Here is a 21,477-nt window from a genome sequence, read left to right on the forward strand (position 1 = left end):
TGCTTGACAAAACGATGTTCATAAACAGGCACATACTTTTCCTCCGTGCTCTTCTTCAATATCTCCGTAAACACTCTGTTGTGTTAAGATACCTAATTTTAACAATTGTTATGAGCCGTCGTAATAGCTTCATGTAACTACAACATTCCTTAGATTTTTATTTTAGATTTAGATTTATTGTAGACTGTATTTATTGGGTGACAAAGTAAAGCATGACTAAGCATATGCTAAGTAGTAACAGTTCATTTAACCTAATGAGCAAATTCCGGGGATTACCTCGATTACTTAGATGTAAACTGGCTGACAAAATGATTTATGCCTTGACAGATTTTTTTGTGCACCTCATTATACATTAATGTAGGAACCCAATCTATGATGTCACTCCTTCGCCTTATCTCACCTGCTACGTCACACGGTGCTCTCCGGGTGGGCGTGGCTAACGCTGGGATTTCATTCATAAATATATATTGGTTTCAAACTGCTATAAACGTGCTGGGAGAAGCTCGTTTGCTTTCGACGAAGGACTCTTACATGGAACATATAAATTATAATTAGGTAAGAAAACGTCCCATGTGATTATTTACTTGCGGTATGTCTGTTATTTGTTTCTTTTGAACAACTGCCATTTCTGTATATTATTTTATTTTTTGCTATGTAGCAAAATGTATTTCTGCTGAGCTGCGTAGTCTCTGCCGTTCGCAGTCCAAGAATCCTGTAGCTTATGAAGTCTTAAGAAACCGTGTGGTACCTCCATGATCGTCTTGCCTACTGTAGAAGCAGAAATCAGCTGCTCCAGTGATGATCACTGAGTGCCTCAAGCAGAAGAATAAGATTGTGCCGGTGATGCTTCTCAGCCGGTACAGTTATCTGCCACGGTTATTTACTACTGAAGTATCGACTGCTTAAGTTGAAATGATGTTTGCATTAGGTGATTAGTTCGTATCCCACCAAAATAAACGACGCGTCTGTATGATGTGCAGCATTAATACGGGACGCAACAGTCAATGCGATTGTGCTGGTTAATTCAGAACCAGTTGCACTCTCGTGTTTTGTCGTTCACCTTTTCAGGAAGGGTGTTTTTGTGCGAACATTGCAAAGACAATGTGTAGTTGAATACAGCAGCTGCGCCCTGGGCACTGCCTCGCTCATCAATCATTTATGATACAGTAGTAGGTTTGCCCTATCATTACAATTCTACAACCTGTGAAAATGTGCTAACATTTAATAATCCGATTCGTTGGATTTAGCCAGTGTCAAGTAGTATTCTTCTTTATATTGTAAATAGACGGAACCGAAGAGATTAAAGTATGTAAGACTGTTAACTACTGTATTGATGCAAGGCTGTCATCGAATATTCTTGAAAAAGTGGCCAACGCTTCATTAAAATGTGTGTGTGGGGGGGCATGATCTCTGAGCTGAAGGTCTGTTAGTTTTGTCAGATGAAATGTAACACGTTCTGAATCTCAGGCAAAGTCATAATAAAGGCAAAGTCATTTCATGTGGGCTAGTGAGGATTCATTGGTGGGGGGTGGGGGGGGGGAGTTAGAGAGGGAGAGAGAGAAGGATAATGTTGAGCTGTTATGAGGCTACCAGGTGGGTGGGCATAGGCTAGCTCACTATGCAGCAGGAATCAGAAGCTTTGCAACGACACACACAGAGCACTGCTCACTCGCACATGCGGGCACACACATGCGGGCACACACATGCGGGCACACACATGCGCACACGCAGACAGCAGCTTGGCACTGAGGAAGCAGAGACAGTTCTCTCTCTCTGCATGTTCCCGTTTCCCCGCCGTGTGAGTGGACCTGCCTGGAAGGTGAGTGTGAATGTGGCTTCATGCATGTGTTTGTGTCTGTGAGTGTAGTAGACGGACCGAGAAGATGATGTGAGAGTGCGAAATGGGGAGGAACAGAATGAGAGAGAGAGAGAGAGAGAGAGAGAGAGAGAGAGAGAGAGAGAGAGAGAGAGAGATGTGTGGTTTAAGCAGAAGCTGTAGCAATAATGGCATCAGAGGGAGAAGACAATTTGCCAGGCCGCAGCTGCCAGAGAACTGAATCCATCGCCTCATCTTACAGTAAAGACCGTCAGGAGAGCAGGACTTCAACCGGACCACCATGCAGTAGTCAGACAGCGTTCTGTGTTCTTCATAAACCTACACTATTGTCTGTGCCGAAGTCATTCAGCAAAGATAAAGGCAGGTCTCCGTGTGCTCCTCAGTCGAGTAGCATATGCTACCAAAAATGACTTTATTCCATGTCAGAGAAGCAAAACCGCTCCATGGTTCTGCAAAGCCTCAATAAAAACAGCTGCGTGTCATTCTCAGGGGGACGCACTCTCTGGCCTGGACCATGAGCAATGAGTCTGCCGTGTGGAACAACCTAACAGAAAGGCCCACAGTAAGTCCGGTCTTCGCCCACTCCTCTGTGTCTCACACGCTTCAGTTCTCTCTCTCCCCCTGCCTTCCTTCATTACCTCTAGGCTCTTTCTCTAGAAGTATCTCCAGAGAAGCAAAAGAGAAAATATCCTGTTCTGTGCATACAGTAATTGAATTCACTGCCAGATTTAAACAGATTAACGCTGCTAGAGAACTTTCAGTCGAACTGTAGAAAGCTAAGACAAGGAATGTAATACACATGAGCATTGCTTACAGTATCAATCTTCAGCATCTGCTTTATTAATTTATTAATGAGAAATCATCAACATCAACTTTATTAATTTATTAACGAGAAATATTTATATTTGAGCATTTTCTCACAAGGAAACCACGAATACAGAAAATATTTAGAACTGATGACAACTCTATTGCTTTTCTATAAACTTCGACCTTGTCATAAATTATAATGGTTCTGGATGCAGGCCATGTCTAGGCTTGTCTTTGTTAAATACTGTTATTGCAAAGAAGATGAAGTTTGTTTTTGATCTGTAGAACACATCTCTCTCTCTCTCTCTCTCTCTCTCTCTCTCTCTCTCTCTCTCTCTCTCTCTCTCTCTCTTTCTCTCTCCCCCCCCCCCCCTCTCTCTCTCTCCCTCCAAGGAACCAGTAAGTTAATGACTGACTTATTGGCCTTTATATATTCATTCTGGATCAACCAGTTCTGTAATGTAATAGAGCTGCATTTTAACACAATGACTTTCACAGCTCTGCCTGCCTGGTATCCAAATAGTATCATCCATTGTTTGGCTATAGTCTTTCAGACAATTAATACTCAGGTAATGGCGGAAGTTGTCTGTACTAAAAGAGAGAAAAGGAGGGTAATTACACGGTGTTATATGTACAGCTTAAAGACTTTTTTGTTTCCTGCTCATGCATTAATTTAACTTATAGAGGGCTCATCTGGATAGATGGGCACAAATGACAGTTAAACAGGTGGTTCTGTGCATCTCGGTGCTTTGATCTCTTGGAGAATAAAGCTCGAGTCTAATGTGCTCGTTTTGCTGGCATGGATCTATACTGCTGGGTCTTTGCAAACCCTGCGCTCCACCAAGCAGTGAACACTGTACTTAACAGCTCAATTCAGGAATAAAAGCACTCACACCTGTGTCCTTCTCGCCCTCCCCACCCACGACCGCCGAGAGACAAGAGCTCGCCTGCCATACACCACATAAGAGCTTTCATGCAAACTCTCAAGGACTGTGTGTGCGTGTGTGCCTGTGTGCGTGTGTGTGTGCCTGTGTGCGTGTGTGTTTGCCTGTGCTTTATCATTTGAAATTAAAGTTTAGATATCAAATGGATGCTGCTTTTCAAGCTCTGAATTGACCAGAACATAATTCTGTCTCCATTTCCATCATACCACACCACCGTACCGTACATTACATTTTTTGTATCTATTCTTGTTATGTGATGGTTTGGTATAAGGAAGAGAATTAAATCCCGAGTGAAAGCTTCAGTGTGGATGCTCCTGCCTGAGTGGCATCTCCACGGTGTTTGTTCAGGAGTTCTCCTTGGAGCCTGGGGAGCAGGATGGATACGTCCTACTACTTGTCCTCCTGTCCATCTTCCTTGGGGGGTCGCTGGTCCTGCTCTCTGTCCTGCTGATCACCTGCCGACGCTTCTGCGATGGGGATCGTCTCTATGCACAGTGAGGCAAAAACATCTTGCTTTCTCAATGTACACACACACACACACACACACACACACACAAACCCCATCAGCTAGTAAAGATATGATACCCCAATAAGGTTTATGAGTTCCTACATATAAATACTTTTTATTTATGTGTAATGTAAACTTCACAACCAGTGACTACATTTTATGTTAATTTAGAATTCTTTTATAAATGTTAATAAACCATGTTTGTTTCAAATTACAAACATGCAAATACAATAGTCATGTTTGTGCTGGCTAGACCCTTTCCTATCAAGGATCATCAAGTGATACACATATACAGAGTAATACTCAACGCAGGCAATATAACTACTGCTAAATTTGGTGCAGGACAATACAGACAGTTCAAGAACTGCTGCTATGACCACTGTGCACAGTAGCCCCAAAGACGACGGGAACTATGGTGGGATCCACAATGGTGTGATCCACAATGGTGTGATCCACAATGGTGGGATCCACAATGGTGTGATCCACAATGGTGTGATCCACAATGGTGGGATCCACAATGGTGAGATCCACAATGGTGTGATCCACAATGATGTGATCCACAATGGTGGGATCCACAATGGTAGGATCCACAATGATGTGATCCACAATGGTGTGATCCACTGAGCCTAGTGCAGGATAAGCATAGGGAGAGATGCTGTTAATGATAGCTGTTTTTTCATTTTCAGTGTGGGACCCCCACAGAGTGGTTGGTAATGACTTTAGTTTATCCAGCCTGAGGTATATTATAAAACTGTTTGAGAAGCTGGTGTTCAAACTCTTTGGCAATCCAGATGCACAGCACATTGGTTGTTGTACAGCTGTTCTTTCACTTATTTGTGATCGCTGAGCTTTGTCAAGTTCACAGTTCACAGTTCCCATGCTGATCCACGTTCCTAGTTCTGGAAGCCTTTCTGTTGGGATCAGGCGTGGTGCCCTTAAATAGACCTCCGCCTGTACGCCTGTGTGCTGCTGAGCACATACGAGCCAGATGTGGTGTGTTGACTGACAGGCAGTGACTGTGTGAGCTGCCTGTAGTGTGTGGTGGCTGACAGGCAGTGACTGTGAGAGCTGGCTGTAGTGTGTGGGGGCTGACAGGCAGTGACTGTGAGAGCTGGCTGTAGTGTGTTGTGGCTGACAGGCAGTGACTGTGAGAGCTGGCTGTAGTGTGTTGTGGCTGACAGGCAGTGACTGTGAGAGCTGGCTGTAGTGTGTGGGGGCTGACAGGCAGTGACTGTGAGAGCTGGCTGTAGTGTGTGGGGGCTGGCAGGCAGTGACTGTGAGAGCTGGCTGTAGTGTGTTGTGGCTGACAGGCAGTGACTGTGAGAGCTGGCTGTAGTGTGTGGGGGCTGACAGGCAGTGACTGTGAGAGCTGGCTGTAGTGTGTGGGGGCTGACAGGCAGTGACTGTGAGAGCTGGCTGTAGTGTGTTGTGGCTGACAGGCAGTGACTGTGAGAGCTGGCTGTAGTGTGTTGTGGCTGACAGGCAGTGACTGTGAGAGCTGGCTGTAGTGTGTTGTGGCTGACAGGCAGTGACTGTGAGAGCTGGCTGTAGTGTGTTGTGGCTGACAGGCAGTGACTGTGAGAGCTGGCTGTAGTGTGTTGTGGCTGACAGGCAGTGACTGTGAGAGCTGGCTGTAGTGTGTTGTGGCTGACAGGCAGTGACTGTGAGAGCTGGCTGTAGTGTGTGGGGGCTGACAGGCAGTGACTGTGAGAGCTGGCTGTAGTGTGTGGGGGCTGACAGGCAGTGACTGTGAGAGCTGGCTGTAGTGTGTTGTGGCTGACAGGCAGTGACTGTGAGAGCTGGCTGTAGTGTGTTGTGGCTGACAGGCAGTGACTGTGAGAGCTGGCTGTAGTGTGTTGTGGCTGACAGGCAGTGACTGTGAGAGCTGGCTGTAGTGTGTTGTGGCTGACAGGCAGTGACTGTGAGAGCTGGCTGTAGTGTGTGGTGGCTGACAGGCAGTGACTGTGAGAGCTGGCTGTAGTGTGTTGTGGCTGACAGGCAGTGACTGTGAGAGCTGGCTGTAGTGTGTTGTGGCTGACAGGCAGTGACTGTGAGAGCTGGCTGTAGTGTGTTGTGGCTGACAGGCAGTGACTGTGAGAGCTGGCTGTAGTGTGTGGGGGCTGACAGGCAGTGACTGTGAGAGCTGGCTGTAGTGTGTTGTGGCTGACAGGCAGTGACTGTGAGAGCTGGCTGTAGTGTGTGGTGGCTGACAGGCAGTGACTGTGAGAGCTGACTGTAGTGTGTTGTGGCTGACAGGCTGTGTGACTGGCCTGCAGCGCTGCAAACTCCCACAAATGACGAGGCTAATGAGATCTCATAGCAGCCATCAGGCATGATTAATCTTTCCCTGGTGTGCGGAGTACGTGCCGACACACACACTTACACACACACACACACACACACACACACACACACACACACACACACACACACACACACACACACACACACACACAGTGGTGCAGAGTCATAGAGTGCGGATCGTATGGTTGGGAAAGCGCCCCCAGTTTATTTTCACTGCTCCACAAACCCATATGGGCAGAGAACCTGTCGCTATTACTGCGTGTCATTTATGCAAATAGCTCAGTAGACCGAGTTCATGAGACTCAGCACATTTGATTGTCATTTCATTATGGATATGCGATGAAAGGCTGTCTGCACCATCACATCAATGTGACTTGCTCATTCTCCTTTTCTGCTGGAAGGTTCATTCTATGCTTCAGAGCCAGAGACGATCCAGAGAAGACCACCACCTCCTATCTCGAGGAGTCACAGCCAGTGCATGGTACAATGGTCTAAGCTTCTTTCCAATATCTTAGATATCAAGGTTCAGTTAAGTGGATATTGTGTCTGGTCCACATTGCCTGTGTCAAAAATCCAAAAAAAAAAAATCCATTCCTTAGACCTGGAGGATATATGAGGAACGTAGGTGGTTTTTTGCATTTTGCCTCATACGTGAGTGTCTTGCAACAGTGCAGCCGGCAGCATTTGTGGTCTCTTGGCTGCAGAGATCACGATCCGCGTGGACGAGGCAGAGTGCCTGTCAGCCAGTTCCCATGACGAGGAGACGGAACGCTTCCTCTCCACGGGAACCACGGGCCGCCGGGTGTCTTTCAACGAGGCGGCGCTCTTTGACCATGGCAAGAAGGCCCAGGAGAAAGGTCGAAGGTCAGCTACCCACTCTCGCCCACCTTTCATTTGCTGGGCACTGTATGTTTGCCAAAGACAAGCACAGCTTGACCAAGTCTGATTGGGACGTGATACTGTGGCATTTTCACAGAGAATGTTAAACAGGAAGAATCTTTGCACCTGGTAATATTTTCTGTAAGACTGTAATATCATCAGCTCGTTTGACAGGATAAAAATGAAGCAGCATGCAGGTTTAGAGGATGTGAATTACAGAGTCTGTTTTCATATGGCTATATTGCCCAGCCTACATTTTCTCTGAGGACTTGTATGTACCGCACACCCACGCTACACTACGTGCAGCGTACAACACACTTGTGTGTTCTTTTCTGTGTGTCCGGAAAGGCCATCCTATGTGCCCCCTCTCTCCCTCTCTCTCCATTTTTCTCCCTCTCTCTCTCCCTCCCTCACAACGGCCTCAGGTACACGCTCACTGAGGGCGACTTCCACCACCTGAAGAACGCCAGACTCACCCACCTCCACCTTCCTCCACCTGCGCTCAAGATCGTCACAATCCACGAGTGTGAGTCATCGGAGAACAGCATCGCCATGGCAACCCGCCCCGTCGCTAAATCCAGCCTCTCCATCTTCCAGGTGATGCCTGCCGGGTGACTCGGGCTCTTGCAGGGGTGGTGCGGTGCCGGGACTCTCGTGGGTCGGCAGTGCGTGACCGTGATCGCGGCGGAGGCCGGTCGTGTTTATTAAACAGAGGGCTGCTCTCAACACCATTCATTGCTCTCCAGATTATTGGATTTCCGAGTGCTAATTCAGTGCGAAGGCTTCTGTGTCATATACAAGTGGATCCTTGAAGTTTGGCACACACTCCTAAATGGGCAGACATTTCATTTTAGGATACCCACTGCCGTTCTAGTAACACGAACCGGGAGGCCGCAGGAACATTTGGTGAGCTGAGCGTGGCCTGCTGTGACAGCCCAGGCAGTAAAGCTGCGTTCTCTGTTTGTGTGCCCAGCCTCCGCTGTGCCCGTTGCCACAAACTGCCCTCATCAGCCTGAGTAGTCCCAGCTCCGCCCTGCCAGGTGACACCCTCAACTCCACTGTGGATGCCAGCTTCTGTGAGAGCCCACCAACTCCTGGACCGGAGTTTCTGAGCCCTAGCTTGGTGAGTTACTATCTTTCACACACACACGCACACACACACACACACACACACACACACACACACACACACACACACACACACACACACACACATATGCCAAGACAACCTGGAGCCAAGCAAGCTGCTCACGAGAATTATAAATGGCCAAGGAACAATCATCTGTCATGGTGGTAAACTGTGTTGCGTGTCTGTGATGGTGGTGCTAACTCTAGATGAACGAACAAGCAGGGTAATATGTATCTACACACTCATTGCATTATGCTCTATGTTTATGTGTATCTATGTATTAGCATCTCTCATTTTTCAAACTTTTCCGTTTCATGATTAGAAAGTGAATAAAAGGAGCTTTCTGTTTGTAAATAAATATTTAAAACCCAAATATTCAGTTGGAGAACTGACAGATTTGGAGAACTGACAGATTTGCTCTTAACTGATTGCATTAAAGGGAATTCTCGGTGCCACCACACAGATGGAAGTGGGAGGAGCCAGGAATGGAGGCAGCCCAGGGAGTGGACGGGAGAGGCTGTCAATCTCAGCTCGGCCCTCCTCCTCGGGCACCAGCCCTCAGGGCCCAGTGGTGCAGTTCTTCACCAAGCTCCGTCGCCACGCCAGTCTGGAGGGTGCTAGCCCCTACTTCAAGATCAAGAGATGGAGGTTTGACAGCAACCAGAGGGCATCCAGTCTGGATACCAGAGGTACACCCCACCCCCCGAGCTCAGGCCGCTGTCAGAGATCTCTCTGTTAAAAAACTATAATCAAACAAACACAAATATGCAAGAAACATATATTTTTATTTTTTCAATGCCTTAAATCTTTATTTAACAGCTTCCATGTTTGGTTAATACCCTGCCCAAGCCGACACAGTTCATGCCAAGGAGATTTTTCTATCACAGGGGTACTCAACTGGCGGACCGCGGTCCGGATCCGGACCCGAACGCAGTCCTGTCCGGACCCAATCTCATTCCTGATTAACTGGATACGGACCAAAACAAAACCGTAGCATTTATTTCAGGGCTATTGAAAAAACACTCCGTCACGAGTGTTACGTTCCCCACCCCCGCTCAACAACTTACGTTCGCCCCCCCCCCCCGCTCAACAACTTATGTTCGCCACCCCCGCCCGCACCGGACCTCAGGTCACAGGTATCTGCCAAAATTGGACCGCGGACAAATTTAGTTGAGTACGCCTGTTCTATCACTTTCAGGGAACTAATAAGTCTTCATTATGGCTGCATTACAAATTCATTTGTTTTTTGTGCTTTGTCTCTGTATCTGTTTATCGGCAAAGAAAGGTTAATTTGTCAACCCATCCAATAAAAATATGAAATATGAATATATGAATATATGAAAGCATACCGTGAAAACACAATGACAGTGATCAGTAATAATAACTAATTGGATTCACCTGTTATGTCCATAAAACACATTGTTAAAAACCTTTCAGAACTGAATAGTTTGATGAGGATAAAAAAAAGTATGGAAGCCTCCTGCTGAGCTAACGCTGGATCAAACTGATGAAACTGTTTCATTCTGTTACTCACCTGTGAGACAGCCGTTGCAGTTGGTTGCTTTCCATGTACTGTAATACAGTCCTAAGTGGATATGTGGGAATTGAAGAGCATGTTGTGAACGGTGATGAATAGCATGTCCAGTAATGAGTTCCGTCTCTTCATACAGACGCAATACAGGTGGTAATGCGGTTCTAAACAGTGTTTTGAATCCAGACAACAGCCATTTTCTTGCTCTGAGGGGGAACGAACTCGTACAGCATGGCAAAGCTTATCATGAAAAGAAGGTTCAAGGGTTTTTGGGCCACCGCTCCCGCGGAGGACAGCCGATTACCGCGGACAGTCGTTACATCGCAGTCGTAAGGGCCAGGGCATAGTGTTGAATTGGAGCGGGCGCATGTATGTGTCCGTGCATGTATGTGTGAGTGGGTGTTACGAGGAACAGACCAGACTTCTCTGTGCAATGATTTCACACATTTTCACCTCTTCATTTCACACAGGAAGAGGATTCATTACATCCTTACATGTAAAAGTGCTGAGCAGATGTTGCTCATAGATGTCTATTTCTCCAGAAGCATCGGGCTGGAGTAGACAAGGTTATGAACAAGCGCGGTTGTTAAGGTGAAAAAGCGTGCGATCAGGCTAACCGTGGGTCCACGGTTGTGGTGCTCACAGCAGGCACTCTGTCTCACAGGCTCCCCGAAGAGGAAACCCTTCCAGAGGCAGCGTGCCGCTAGCGAGAGCATGGACCAGGACGAGCCCGGCACCCACCACATCGATCTCATCCAGTACATCGCCCGCACCAAGGACTTGGCCTACTGCCCGAGCAGGCCTTCGGCCCCGCCTCCACCCCGCCTGCTCTCCCCTCCGACCACGCCCCCACCGTCCCTCGGCAGGTATCTTTAATTCCCTTCCCCCATCCATCCATCCTCCACTGCAGCCATCCACCTCTGCCCCGCCTCCTGAGCGCCTCGCCCCGCCTCCCGAGCGCCTCGCCACGCCTCCTGAGCGCCTCGCCACGCCTCCCGAGCGCCTCGCCACGCCTCCTGAGCCAGGCGTTCCAAGCCAGGGCACTAACGCAGAGCCCCAGCAGGGCAGTATTGACCTAGTTAGCGGGAGGTTCAGAAGATGGGCCAAACAGCAGCAGGGTGCTACGGGGCTGAGTGCAGTGCCCCGGTGGATTGTTTGAGACATCTCATATGTTGGCCTGTACGTCATCCATGAATGATTTCATAAGCTTTTTCATTGCTTTTTACATCGACATGTATGGGGACTCATAGCTACGGTACAGTTCTCACACTTGAACCACTAGTGCGTGGTATAGTGTGCAGTGCGCCATCTGTCCTTTAGTGCTAACATCTGCTTGGATCTCCTCGTGCGTGGCTGAAAGGCGGTGGAAAAAAAAACATTGTGCGATATATAGACCAATCGAAGCATCACGGAGGAACCTACGGTGTGATTCCATCGCTGGCTCTGCGTGAGGTCTCTGATTGTCTCTGATGGGTCTTTTATGCTACATTTTTCAGGTTAGAGGTGGAGGTGATGGTGGAGCCTAGCTACATCAGAGCAACGGGGCTGGGGGCTGTCGGCACCAGCACCGAGCCCCAAGATGAGGCTCCCGGGGTCTGCTGTCGTCAGGAGAGCGCAGACCCCCAGAGCCTCTACCGTGACATCTGGAGCCTGCGTGCTTCTCTGGAGAAGCACGTCTCCTCCGACCAGAGCAGCAACAACGACAAGGACTCGGTGCACAGCGACGCAGACAGCGTGTGCTCGCTTAGGCTTAGGACGGAGAAGGTGGGGCCGGCCAGACGCCCTTCCCAGGACATCGGAGACGGGACGGAGGGCGATGCCGATCTGCCACGGGACGAGGGCCTGGAAAAACGACGCAATCAGGACAGTTTGGATTCAGAGAGGGGCAGCGATGGAGAATCGGGGACCCGGAAGCTCCTGCAAATGGACAGCGGCTACGCCTCCATCGAGGTGCCGTGCCGAACTTCGGAGGAGGCGCGGCTGCTGCACGGCGACAGCGTGAGCGCGGACGGTTCAGCCGTGGAGCGCCGGCACTACTTCACCAGCTCTGGGCGTAGGGGGACTGTGTGTGAGAGCTTTGACACGGACATCTTCGACGAGGAGCTGGAGGAGGAGCCTGCGGGCACCGGCGGAGGGGGCGGGGGCGTGGCCGAGGAGGGCGTGGCGTGGTCGCCGTACGGCCAGCCGTTCACTCAGTCTGACAGCCAGGTTCGTGCGCCTCCGCTGTCACGCCGGGACTACAGCATAGACGAGAAAACGGAGGCGCTCTTCCACGAGTTCCTGCGCCACGACCCCCAGTTTGACCAGCAGGGGTCGCCGCTGCGTCCCAAGCACCGGTCCCGCGTGCACCTGCGCAAGCAGTGGCAGCGATCCAAGCAGCACAGCGACCCCGGCCAGCGCTTCCACACGTCCTTCGACCGGTACCGCATGCCGCTCCGCCGTGGGGAGACCGTTAACTACCCCCTGGAGAGCAGCTACCACAGCACACTCCCCCGGATCGTTAGTGCCCCGGACGAGGAGAACAGCGAGGGTTCGTCCGGCCTCCCTGACACGCCAAAGACCGACCAGAGCTCCGTGGCGGCCCACGAGACTGCTTTGAAAGATGAGTCTCCCAGCACTGACGGCAGTGGACGTTCAAAGGACGGGGCGGAGCTTTTGACCTCCACGCCCCTTTCTGTAACTGACAGCACTATGGAGCAACCGGAGATCCCAGCTGACGAACCCGTGCAGACGGGCCCGCCCTTTGAGTCAGCAGAAGAGCTTTCGCCCCAGCAGCTGTCCGATGTAGGTTGCGGCCCCCAGACCGTCTCAGCCGAGCTGAGCGATAAGATGGCTGCCAACCTCGAGGAGCGCCTCTACTCGGGCCTTCGCAGGATCGGGGACCAGCCGGAGCGCACGCTGACTGCCACGCACACGCACACCTCCCCCGACCACAGCCCAGTGTAGCACACGGCTCCACCCCCTCCCCGCCAACACCATACTCACATCTACAGGGCTTCAGTGTCCAAAGGTTTGGGGGAAGTCACCCTCAGAAACTGATCTGGGACCAGGTTGCATTGTCACTTTAGGATTAGGATCAGAACAGAGGGATGGGGAAAGCAGGTCCTTGGTCAGCTTTTACGAGGAATTCCTACCGACTTTATCTCCAGTGTTGAGTAAGTGGAGATCAAGACCCTTATCTCATCATATGACATTGAGTTACTTTTATAGAGCATTACAAATTGTCAGTCTTTTCTTTTTTCAGGCTCCATTTAGTTGTCAAAAGCCAATATATTATCTGCACTAGGTAATCCACTGTGAAATTGGGTGCTATTTGACTTTCGATTAATTATTTCTTTTTGCATTGATTTGCCATCTTTCTATTCTGTATCTCAATTCACCATATTCCCTTTTTGGACAAAATGTTCTTAACTCTCTTTGATCCAATGACCAAAATTACTCTTTTTATCAATCTACACAGGCAAATGCAATCATTCATCAAAATTTTTGCAAACATGTTTTGCAGCTTTTTTGGAACTGCTTGACTATTATCATTTTAACCTTACAGTTATATCTACTGTTGGATCATTTTAACCTTACAGTTATATCTACTGTTGGATCATTTTAACCTTACAGTTATATCTACTGTTGGATCTGTTCCGTCTAAATTTCTAAACGGCAATCATAGCCTGTGAACCAGTGAGTTCAAATGATGCCTCTCAAATAATATCCATCAAATACCTTGATTTAATGTCCTGAAACATCGTGCTACATAGTCCGTTCCCAAACCAATGCTCCAGCTCAATCACCTAATTTACTAATCTGGCTGTAAAATAACACAAAACCTCTTGAATTTGGCATGATGAAATGAAGTATGTTTGTTGCACTACTGTGACCTGCGTAAGACCTCCAAGTTTGCGCCTTCATCAGAGGCCCAGAAAGCACGGTGTCCTTCATGAAGTGTCCTTCTCATTGAAACATGATTGGGTTATCTTAGGACTGCTGAAATGGGGAGAAGCTGCCCTTTTGTGAGATAAATGTAATGTCAGCTTTCTTTCTGACCATGATACTATGTTATTTATTTATTATGATTTTAATATTTAATGTTAATCTATGTGCATTTTTATGTTTAATGTCTAAAGAATGAGAATTCTAAAGTTTACAGTTTTAGAGAATTTAGTGCCAAATATTTAGTGCTGAATAGGTCAGCTAACCTAATCTACACACGGCGATCAGCTTGAAGGAAAAAAAAAAAGTAAAAGTCATGCTTTTGTGAGAAAGAGATTTGTGAAAACAGCACCACAGTGGTGTGCCCCAAAGCCAGGCCTCTGTGAGGGTCTGAATGTGGCCTGCTCTGCCTCCAGAGTTATTCGCGTCTGATTGGATTTGATGAGGCTCACGCGGGTACATATTGTTTCCTGAACGCCGGTCACAGGCCCGCCACTATGCGCTCGTTAACGTTTTTATTTTCATGTGAAGAGAACAAAAGAGAAGTGTCCCCAAAAGGCCATTGACTGCACATCCGGCCTCTGGGAAAAATTACAAAGGGGTTGTTTGTGGTGAATCCCACGTCTACACATCACCCCGTGCAAGAGGAGCTCACTACGAATGCCACCATTCAAGTCAATACCAATTATCCAATGAAGGGGATTAAACACGGAGTTCCGATTCATGGATTCCTGTGGAGAATAGATGTGATTAGCAAATGCTTTTGGTAAAAGCCATTTGTGGATGTATGTGTTGAGTATGTGCAATCTTCTTTGATGAGGTTCACGGGCTTGTAAACCTTCTAGACATATTTTTAATCATTTAGAGGAGAATCCAGTCTTCTGCCATTGAGTTGTGCTTTCCAGATGTGCTGGCCCTTGAAAGAAAGACAGGAGAGAATTGGTCTGTGTGGTGAACATACTTTAAAATGAGTCACAATGACATAGATGTAATAGCATGTGTTTATTGCTCTAACAATGCTAGAGAGATGGAGTGGGATAGAGAGAGAGAAAGAGAGAGAGCATTATTGGTACTATGACAGATATAATCTCTATAAACCATCTACAATTACCATTAACATTGCACTTGTATGTCTGTCAGAACTTATCAACTTTGACTGAATTGACTGGGTTCCCTTATATTACTGCCAGCACAAATCTGGCACCTACCTGCTGATTTGCTGTGTTCCATAACCAATCAAGAACAACAAAGAAAGCATAACCCAGCAGTCATAGGCACCCAGTACACCTGTATAGAGGGCAAAGTGCGTATAAGCACAACAGGGTCCCGTTGCAGATTCTAGAATAGTCTTGCTTTAATTAGGGTTAGACTCTAGTGGGGGCATTTGAGCGATATGTTTCGTCTGCTATCAAGTAGCCTGTCAAATTGATGCATTTGTGTGCATTGCTTTGCATGAACTGAAGCTGTTTTAGTAAAGATATCTGTTTTCTCTGAAATCTGAAATTCAGTACCGAATTAGACATACATATTGGATGCTTATTTGTTTGAAGCATAAAAAAATAGAAATCAAATGATATCAGTAATAATATATTTTAAAAATATTTAATGAAGTCTATATATTTTAGGGGTATGTCTTGCTGATTGATGAGACTTTGCAAGGAATATGTCAATGGCCAAAAAATATATATTACTTTTGCTAGTATATTTCCACTAGAGAAAGTATACATTTCTTTTGCAAGCTATATTTCCACAGAGATAAAAACATTTCTGTTTAATTGCTTGATATTTAAATAGCTCTATTCACAGAGGGAAAAATGCCAGAAAGATTGAATAAATTGCAAATTTTGTTTACCTCGATCTGTTTACTCTGGATCTTTTAAGCCTTGAGGGACCAACCAATGTAAATGTTTATTTTGGGATTGTTTTCCAAATAGTCAATAAAGAATGATGCATTATATCTGTACATGACTTGTCTTTCTGTTCCCAGAAGAAAAAAGTCTACGTGTTAAAAGTCCCCCTTACAAATCTACTGTGAAGGTCATAGTTAAAGCTGAAAGTCCATCTTCTACTGGTGTGTGTGTGGAAGTGTGGAGTGTGGCATAGCGCTAGGGTGCTGGTCCTCCTCTCCACCCACGACAGGTACCGAAACCCTGCTGGGAACATCAAATATTCATATCAGCCAGGCTAATAAATTAAGGATGGCTGTGCAGTGATTATGATTCTAAATCAATAGCAACCTGGAGTATCCAGGAAGAGAGGACCCTTCGCCTCCAGATAGCTGACAATCGCTCAGCTGTCTGGGAACACAAACAACTGATACCATCTCCTGTTTCTGTGAGATGCATGCCTTCCATTCAGAGATTTTGGTGAATAACCATAGGCTCATAGCTGTGTGATATTAAAAACGTTTGCTGCATGGATATCAGTATAAGAGCACCACCATGTTGGAAAGGTAATTATACCAAAGCCATTAAAGCTTGGAGAGCCATTTCATGGATTTGGGGGTGTTTCACCATTTTTAAAAATGATTTTATTTAATTTCTGCCCTATAAGGCATCACAGTGTGATGTTCCAAACATGTTCTTATCGACCACAGGTCAAAACACCAATCAGAATGATAGATCTGTGCGGTGGCGTTGTGCAAGGGAGAGCAGTCCGTAATTGATGTTTTGAAGGCACAACCCAGTGAGCAGATCAAAGCCCGATAGATTCACTGCAGATACACTGTTTGCCTCTGGATCTCAATGCACACAACCAGACAGTCCTGTGAAGAATCACGCGTGGCTTTCGTTTACAGTCCCACTCACGTCAAGGCCATGATGTCCTGCAGAATTAAGACCGCGGACGATGAAAGAGAAGAAAGTCCACTGTGCCGGCCATGGTCCTATTTATAGTGCCCGTGCAAGCAGCTCTTGTTAGGATGACCACTACCTGACACGTACTGGTAGAATGATGAACCACACTTTCCCGCAGCGTAAGAGCAGGATATACGCCCTCTCGGATATACGCCCTCTCGGCCCCTCAATCCAGGATTGGGCACAGATTAGCTAAGCCATGTGCGTCGTTGTAGTTTTCTCTGCTCATGCAAAAGGTCCAGACCAGAGATACACTGGCTCTGAGGTATGAGGCTGTGGGATTCAGCAAAAGAGGATGATGACTATGAAGCCCTCTCTGCTGTATGATCCATAGAGCAAAAGTGGTTCCTGAGTCATTAGAAACACACAAAAGGATTTCAGATATTTAACCCACTCACCATTCCATCCCGTCAGAAGAAATGTCTCGCCATTTGGCTAAAGCTTAGCGCTCTCTCTCTTTCTCTCCTCCTCCTTCTCCTCTTCCTCTCTGTCCTTGCCCATCTCTCTATTGCTAGCTGTTTGAACAAATCAGAGACAGAGAGTGCGTGGGAGACCCCAGTGACTCAGAGGGAACTGGGCATGTACAGTACACATTTATTGGAAGGTCATTCAGTTTCTCCTCTCTAATTAGACAGCACTGGGAAATGTGAAAACATTTACCTAGCAAGACAGCTGGCCAAAAACCTCATTTGACAAGCCTCCTCACACAGTGTTTATATCTTAATGGACCATTAAATACATAGCTGTAAAGAGCAAATGAAAAATGGCACATTTTAAAAAAACATAATAGCAATAAAGTAAATTAAACAACATGCCATAGCGCAAAGGCTATGACAGGCAGATTAAATCTGTCACCTGCTGTCAGCAGATAGCAGATACAGTGCTGTATTGAAGCTACTGTGAAGTATATTTTGAGGGCTGGGTTTTAAAGCTGAATAGGGTAGGGGTAGGGGTAGGGGTAGGGGTAGAGTTAGGGGTAGGGGTAGGGGTAGGGGTAGGGGTAGAGTTAGGGGTAGGGGTAGGGGTAGGGGTAGGGGTAGAGTTAGGGGTAGGGGTAGGGGTAGGGGTAGGGGTAGGGGTAGGGGTAGAGTTAGGGGTAGGGGTAGGGGTAGGGGTAGGGGTAGGGGTAGAGTTAGGGGTAGGGGTAGGGGTAGGGGTAGGGGTAGGGGTAGGGTTAGTGAGGTGGAAGGTTCATTATTGAGAGGGTTGGCAGTCAGAAGATAGGGGGAGATTGTGAAGAAACCAAGCCAGCAATCATGAATGAGTCATAGAGAGTGTGGCCCACATGAATGGGCAGACACTGCTGGTAAAAGTGCTTCTGTTTTTCATAGTTTTGCGTTTGTGTGAGTCGGAGAATGCGAGAGAACAACAGAGAAAGAAAGAAAAAGCAGAAACTGGAGATGATGATTAGCACCGAGCACCCTCCCACACTCACGCCCACGCAGCCCCCTCCCCCGCTCCCCTCCTCCTCCTCCTCCTCCTCCTCCTCCTCCTCCTCCTCTTGTCTTCCTCTCGCAGGATGAAGCGTGGTGCTCCTGTAGCCTCCCTCCTCTGCCCCGAGCAGCCGGGCTGCGTCATTCAGCTCTCCTTATGCCCTCCGCCATGTCCACCACTAAACATGGCCACCGTTAAACATGGCTGCCGTGGTTCTTACCAGCACTGTCCTTGGGCTCTGCCAGTCCTCCCAGCTCTCCCAGTGAAGACAGGAAAACGGGTCGGTGATTATTACTCTTCACGTGAGCGCAGACGCGTCCATGCGTGTGTGGAATGCCTTCGTGCTCCTGAGATGTTCACGACTTTCCGTCAAAAGCCAGTTTGTGATCATTAGGAAAGCCCTCTGAAAGCAAGTTCTATTAATCTCCCATTTGTACTACCATCAGGAATCAGGCAAACAAAACACACGGGCTCACAATTACCGATGCACACGTCATTTCGTCATGTCAGACTTCCATTTCCGTATCGATTGTAGCCGACAGACTCGGCGTAAAAAAGAAAAAAAAACGAGGTCTCACTTCGCATCATGTGAGATTTTATCATCAGCAGCTTACAACTGCAGTCGAGTATTACTGCAACCATAGCAACACGACTGCAGTGTGGTGATGAGGAGCAACGCTACATCTCAGGGACGCTGGCTAAAATTCAAAGGGCTCCTTATTAAGAAGGTCGCTGCCAAACAAACTGCCGGTGTCAATGCGATGCGTCGGATGAATGAAGAAGGGTTTGGCATATGAATACTGTTAGATGGGACCGCTGGTTCGTACGTGTCATGAGGAATGGTGTCTGGCATGCCGTCTGTCCTGGCCGGCCCATCTAATAGTGTGAGAAAACTGGTTCTTCATCACTCCTCCACTGGATGCCAGCAAACAGACAGAAACTTATAGAATGAAGAGTGAGAGAGAGAGAGAGAGAGAGAGAGAGAGAGAGACAGAGACAGAGAGAGAGATGTAGAGGAGAGAATTCTACGGTGGAAGTGTGACTAAACCGACTGCCGCAGAATGACTCACAGTTACCATGGCAACATGGCCCCTCTCCTCTCCGTAATCAGTTATCTGAACAGGCTGGCGGAGAGAGACCAAGAGAGCAGCCGAAGCATCACGTGCTGGATCTCTTGGGTCAGGCAGCACGGGCCCCACAGACCCGGTCCAGAGGGGTTCGGTATGCTGACCCGGAGCGGGCCAAGGAAGATTTGTCAGAAATTCTCTGCAGCCGCTTGCAGACGTATCCAGATCCAATTAAAGGATATTTGTGAGGTGAGCTGTGGGATGAGCTCCATGAGGAACAAGAGCTGATTCGGTCCTGTCGGTGAACTTTCAACAGCCTTACAGTATGGTGTCACCTAATGTTCTAGGAAAGGTCAGCTAAACAAACACAAATGTTGTTATAGTGAACATGGTGGGTGCTGGAATAGTAATATTCATACCAATTACATGAAAATGGTAGTATTGCTTTATTTGAATCATATTAGGATTTTTAAACAACTTGACTTCGTTTATATTTCGTTGGTACAACAATGTTTTGTGAATAGCATCCATGATTCCACAATCGATTGCAAATAAACGGATAAACAAGCTAATAGGCAAAGACAGTGACGCTATGCCGCTCACTGAAACCCTAACAGAAGACAAGGGCGAGGTGTTATAAAAAAAGATTGCCTCTCCAGTTTTTTTACGCTAAGCAGTGACACGATGATGAATGACTGTGAATAACTATATCAGTCTCTTTCAACACGAGGCCTACAACAATCTTGTTCTTACATGTCTTCACTGGCAGGGCTTGGGTATATCTTTCAGTGGCCCTACGCTATGAAAACATGAGGCCTGCCTACAATTTGTATCTTGTATATGCAGTATATAAAAACAATGAAAAAATGAAGAATATCTCAGTGACACTGTCAGTACGAGTAGTGGAGTGTACCTCTACACGAGTTATGACACGAGGAGAACAAACAGCCTAGCAAATGCTGAAGAGAATAGTTGTTCCTGAAATAAGGCTGTAGCGTTACATGTTTAATGTTGCTTTTACATTTGTTTCTCTTGCTAGTTTTCGGTTGATTTCCAAAGAGGTGGCATCTTTTAATACATTTTGCAAGTAAAACCTGAATCTGTCTGTAAGATCCTGTGACTAAGGATGAAATAAAAACAAACAAAAACGCGCTCGTGAGGCCCTAGGCTGCATCCTATGGTCTATATGGTTAATCGCTCTGTCTATCGGGTATATGCAGCGGTCACTTACAAATGATTCATGGGTCGCCCTGATTTTTGTTATCATTGATCGCTAAGAACAGCCATAGCTGTTTCGAGTGACTCAGTGACACTCAGGAACTCTGCCCACGCACTGATGTAATTCCAACACTGCTTCTGGATCTCGGAACCTCTCAATGGCCAACACGAAACCAATTGTAGACTTTTTAACCAGAACACAAGACTTTGACACACCGACCAGTGCAAGGTTAATATATTCATTTATGTAAACATCATTTTATTCCACTTCTACTGAAAGACACTGAATTGACCTAATGATGCACAACGGTCCAACACGCGCCTGTTTGCGCGCCAGTGTGTTGGATGAGTGGGCGTACAGGGTGCAGTCAACCAATTTCATCCTTTCAGAATAAAATGTTTTTGTGACAAAGCAAGTCTAGACTGTTGCCGAAAAAAACCTCTGGTACAGTTATGCAACAGTAGTGCCTGGCGATTGCTGGTGCTTTTACCAGAAGGCTAATGGCTGACTGGTATCGTTCAAGACGCACTTGTCTCTACGTCTATGGATTCCAGTAAATTCTGTCTGCATCCCCACTGCCTTCGAATCACTTAAAACAACCTCAGTTTCTCATCTTCAGCTTTTCGACCATGCTATGTGATGCACAAGACAGCATCAAATATGACGCAAAGCTGTGACTGGTTCTTTTGGGTGAAGAGAATCACGCCCAACGAAGCCGTACCAGATATTAGGTGAGTCATTATCGTTATCTTACATCATTTAACTTTGCACCAGGTGGAGAGAGTACCGAATCACTGCGAAAGGGTTTCTTTCCTGTCATTAAAAAGATGAGTCATAAACTGGAGGCATGGCCATCTTAGCCAACAACTGTTCAGCTCTTTCCCCGTGTGCTAGATGAAAGCCGGATGAGGAGAACTGAGAACTGAATGACGGGAAGTAATTTGCTAACCAAATATGTTGTGGCCTTTTTTTCCGGAGCCAGCTCCATTTATTTTTCCATCAATTCTGTTGTCCTATTAAATAAAGTGATTTGCCA

General features: G+C 47.1%; 1 protein-coding gene across 3 annotated transcripts; it reads left to right on the forward strand.

Moving 5' to 3' along the window:
• The first annotated feature begins 325 nt into the window (after positions 1–325).
• LOC143528639 (voltage-dependent calcium channel beta subunit-associated regulatory protein-like) lies at positions 326–14,457 on the forward strand. 3 transcript variants are annotated; one of them, XM_077024434.1, is made up of 10 exons: positions 326–555; positions 2,327–2,399; positions 3,937–4,082; positions 6,802–6,881; positions 7,105–7,264; positions 7,705–7,876; positions 8,253–8,402; positions 8,848–9,097; positions 10,604–10,805; positions 11,436–14,457. In XM_077024434.1, the coding sequence occupies exons 2-10, from the start codon at positions 2,352–2,354 to the stop codon at positions 12,883–12,885; spliced, it is 2,658 nt and encodes an 885-aa protein (XP_076880549.1). In that variant the 5' UTR covers positions 326–555; positions 2,327–2,351; the 3' UTR covers positions 12,886–14,457. The 3 variants fall into 3 exon arrangements, with proteins under 3 accessions (XP_076880549.1, XP_076880550.1, XP_076880548.1); XM_077024435.1 differs by lacking the exon at positions 326–555 and adding an exon at positions 1,591–1,819 and having other exon boundaries at positions 8,872–9,097; XM_077024433.1 differs by lacking the exon at positions 326–555 and adding an exon at positions 1,592–1,819.
• The last annotated feature ends 7,020 nt before the right edge of the window (positions 14,458–21,477 follow it).

This window comes from Brachyhypopomus gauderio, chromosome 12 (assembly GCF_052324685.1).
Source record: "Brachyhypopomus gauderio isolate BG-103 chromosome 12, BGAUD_0.2, whole genome shotgun sequence".
Classification (NCBI taxonomy): domain Eukaryota; kingdom Metazoa; phylum Chordata; class Actinopteri; order Gymnotiformes; family Hypopomidae; genus Brachyhypopomus; species Brachyhypopomus gauderio.